General features: G+C 41.9%; 1 protein-coding gene across 1 annotated transcript in view; it reads left to right on the forward strand.

Moving 5' to 3' along the window:
- Positions 1-4,076, forward strand: part of GTF2F2 (general transcription factor IIF subunit 2) — a 154,589-nt gene that overhangs the window by 29,690 nt on the left and 120,823 nt on the right. Inside the window, exon 5 of the mRNA XM_019529895.1 lies at positions 2,039-2,077. Coding sequence (XP_019385440.1) covers positions 2,039-2,077 — 39 coding nt within the window. The remainder of the gene's footprint in view (positions 1-2,038; positions 2,078-4,076) is intronic.

The following is a 4,076-nucleotide window of genomic DNA, read 5'->3' on the forward strand; positions in this document are numbered from 1 at the left end:
ATCACTAGGTCGCCAATTAGGTCATCCCCAGTAGCCAGTACCAGGTCAATTAGCACTTTACCTCTTGTTGGCCCATAGACTTCTTGAGTCAGGTAGAGGTCATCCACGCAGGACAGGAAGCTTTGCAACTGCTTGGATTTTGCTGAGTGATCCTCCTACGAGATATCCGGGTAATTGAAGTCACCCATGACAACCCATGGTTGAGAAACAGCTTGTAATGCAGCTTCCTTGAAAAAGTTTGGGGTGGGGAGGGGGGTTGGATATTAAAATGATCAAATAGTTTTCTATAATGACTTACTATTTTGCAATCCAGTTAGGGATAACTATTCATAGTATGTTCATATAGGTCTTCAGTACTTTTTGAGCTTTCAGACGTGGTGGCAAATAGGTTGCAACTAAATTATGGTATTGCTTTAATGTATGTGTAAGGTCATATATCATTTATGTTAAAAGGAACTTACAAACAAGAGAAGTCATACTTTTATGCATGAGACTGGCAAGAGGCAGTTTCCAAAAAAGGTTTTGTTGAGAGACTATTTTTCTAGTTCTGTTGGTCCTCAGTGTCTCAGTGCTTAGGAGCGCTCAATAATAAAACCAGATGAACTCAAAAATTGTGCTCTAAGCTATCTCAGTAATATACTCTTTGCTGTAAGTAAATGATCTGTAATGATGGCTAGGGCATGTCTGTTGAATTGAGTAGCTAAGGACAAATACCTCTTATTGATGTGACAGTCTATATAAAAATAAGAAATACTATTTATTACTCAGTCCTGGAAGATGCTTGAGGGAACTGAGGACAAGGGAAAATAATTCAGTCAATTTTCAGGCTGCTGTGCTTTTATGCAGGTAGAAATATATCTTTACAGAATTACACAGTCATTTAAGGCTCAGTACAGTCAAATACATTCACTTTTGTCTCTTGAAAGACTCTGGATTTGTGGTCTGTAACAAACAGATGAGTGGATAGAGAATTGGACTGGGAGTCTGGGGACGTGTGTTCTGTTCCGTGTTCTGCTTTGGACCTGCCTGGTAACTTTTTCAGCAAGTCTCTTAAATGTTCTGCTGCTTCTTCCTCTTGCTTTATGTATTTTGATTGTAAGGTCTGTGAAGCAGATACTCTTGTACATACAGTATATATGCACAACCATTGCAAAGCCTGACAATACGGAAAATCAGACAGCCTTGGAAGCCTACAGTAGAATCCAGAGAATGTATATCCAGGTTGTTCACACCTTGCTTATTTTTCATTGGATGGTTGAATTAAAGTCAGAGCTGCATCCTTTGAAATAAAAGCCACAGTAAACAACTGGAGAACCTCAGCCGTCCCATGCTAGTGTTCGCTGCAGCTCTACATACCATACCCCTTCCTAGTTGGCTAACCTTCATCTTTGCAGGTGGATTAGGAAACTAACTCTGTGAAGGATCCCATATCTATTGATGTTAAATTAACACATTTGTAGGTAGTACTAAACAGAAAAAAGCTGGAACAGACTGTTCTTAGGTATGATTGCCTCAAACTAATGAGAGCACACTCTCAGCACTCACGTTCTTGGCCATTTTAAATGGTCTGCAGCTGGACAGTGCACTTCTACAAACTACAAGCAAACTTAAATTGGTTTAGATGCCCCCACTCTACAAACTGCATCAAGGCAAGCTTCAAGAAGCTTTAAGAAGAATTGCTGTTTTCCTTTTTCTTGAAGATTAGGTGAGTTCAGCTAGTGAGGTATAAGGCTGCTATTAGTTTAACTTCTGATTCCACATGGTCAGATGCCTGAATCAATGGAAGACCCTACGAGCTGATGGACAGGGGTTCTTCTGTGTAGAATCTGTTATATGCCTGAGCCCCAAATGACTCTTGTTGTCTTCTGTGAGAACAGCCCCTTTAGAAACATAGATATTTAGCTTTAAGAAAGTGACACCCATGGCTATCCTTTTCTTTTTGCTTTTTTTCTTTCCTTTTTGTCTTTTTAAAGTCACTTTTAAACACAATTTTTGTTGTATATGAGATAACTGAAATATTATCAACCTTGTTTTACAGAATGCCAGCCGGAAGAAAAATCTGAGAGCAGCAACGCTGGTAAGTGTTGAATACGACTCCTTTGTTACACTTGAGAAGTGATTTACATCTACAAAGTAGGGCTATCAAACAATTAAAAAAATTGATGTGATTAGTTGTGCGATTAAAAAAATTAATCACGGTTAATTGCAATTTGAATAGCACAGCTAAAAACTCAAAATGATGTACAGAAAAACTCAAAATTATGCAGGTACTTTGTATGGCTGGGGGGCAGGTGTGGGGGTGGAATTTGTGGAGGGTGGGGGGTGTATGCGTAGGGTTTGGAGCTTGAAGGTAGGTCCCCTCATGCCCTGGCAGGATGCGGGGTACTGTGGGGTCAGGAGTGAGGGACAGCAGCAGGGCTGGGAAGGCTGTGGCTTGGGAGTGAAGGGCACATGCACATGCACAGACTGGGGTGGGTTGTAGGACAGAGCAGTGGGAGGCTTGTCCAGGGACATGGGGGAGCATGGCTCCTCATACCCAGGGGAGGAATTGGGCTCATGCCCCCGATTTCGTGTGTGAAGGAGAGGTGGGTTGTCCACTGCAGGCTGAGGCTCTGCACCCTGCTGCCTTTGCCACAGGAGCTGCAGTATTCCATGTTGTGCCTCCTGCAGCTGGGCAGGCAGGGAATGCACAGTGTAGCCAGTGTGCGACTCCCAGGGCAAAGGCAGAAGCGTTCAGAGCCTATCTCTGCTGCATGCACAAATCAGTGAGTAGGTGCCCCACATGCCTCCCCTGGGAATGCGCACAGTGGCGGGGAGCCATGCTCCCCTGTGCCACTGGATGAGCCTCCCAGGGCCTTATTTACCCCAGCCCTGCCCCACTCCTTCCCTCACTGTGGGGGCCTTGATGTGCCCCTCCCCCTCCACAGACTTACTGGCACAGTAAACATGCCAGTACACGCAGTATTAAGGCTGCAGCCGCTCGTGTGTCTGTGTATCTGCATACATTCCCCCCCACTCCTGCTGTAGCTACCCGGAGCCTGTCCCCGGGCTGCCTTGTGGTCCTCTGGGCTGCCACTGCTGCCCTCCTGGGCAGCCTGGAGATGGCAGAATGGAGCCCGGTCTCAGGCTTCAAAACCACGTACGCAATTAACCATGATTAAAATAACGCAAAAACTGATTAATGCATTAAATGCTCACATTAACGGTGATTAATTGACAGCCCTACTACAAAATTATGTTTATTTTTGCTTTTTTCAATTTTAGTTTTAATTTACCTTTTATTTTAAAGATTTGTTCATGGTGCTTTGAGGATAAAGCAACATAAAACTGAAAAATCACTTAATAAACTGATTCACTGTTAAAATGAGAAATTTAAATTATTAATAGGTTTTATTAAAAATAAAAAATGAACAGGGAGAGGAAGAACAGTAAACCTTAAAGAAAGAGAAATTCTAAGGTTTACTATATCTTATTTGAGTACTTTTGTTCTGTTTTGTAGACTTATTGGTTTAGTTAGCTTAAGTTTGTATCTCTTGACCAAAAGGTAATTGTTCTGCTTGATTTCCAAAATATATGATATTTAGTTTTACAAATTAACAGATGAGAAAGGTTATATTGTATTGTGTGTAGTTCAATTTTGTGTATATAATGGCTGTGCAAAGCATGTAGCTGTTGTTGAGGAGTTGTGAAAAGGCAAAAACGATTCTAGATTGGCAATCAGATAGTTGGTCCAAAATAGCTTATTGAATACAGTAAAAGATCAGCACTGATGTTACAATCAATGTAGGTTAATGGAGCACACATTAATGATTTTTGCTAAATAAAGCTACAAGGAGAAGAATCTTAGGATAAGACATGTCTAGCAGTTATTAGCATGTATCTATGTTGCATATTAAAATGAAGTGCACAGAGATACGTTTAAAGGAAAAGGTGTAGGGGTGCACTGATAGATTTTTTGGGCTGGTAATGATAGCCGATATTTAAGGAGGCATATCGGCTTATACCAATCTGATTTCCAATACAGCTGCCTCCGGCTGGTAAGTCTGGAGTGGTGGAAGGGAAGGGGTGTGCGGGGG

This window comes from Crocodylus porosus, unplaced genomic scaffold (genome assembly GCF_001723895.1).
Source record: "Crocodylus porosus isolate Cpor-Errol unplaced genomic scaffold, CroPor_comp1, whole genome shotgun sequence".
NCBI lineage: Eukaryota > Metazoa > Chordata > Crocodylia > Crocodylidae > Crocodylus > Crocodylus porosus.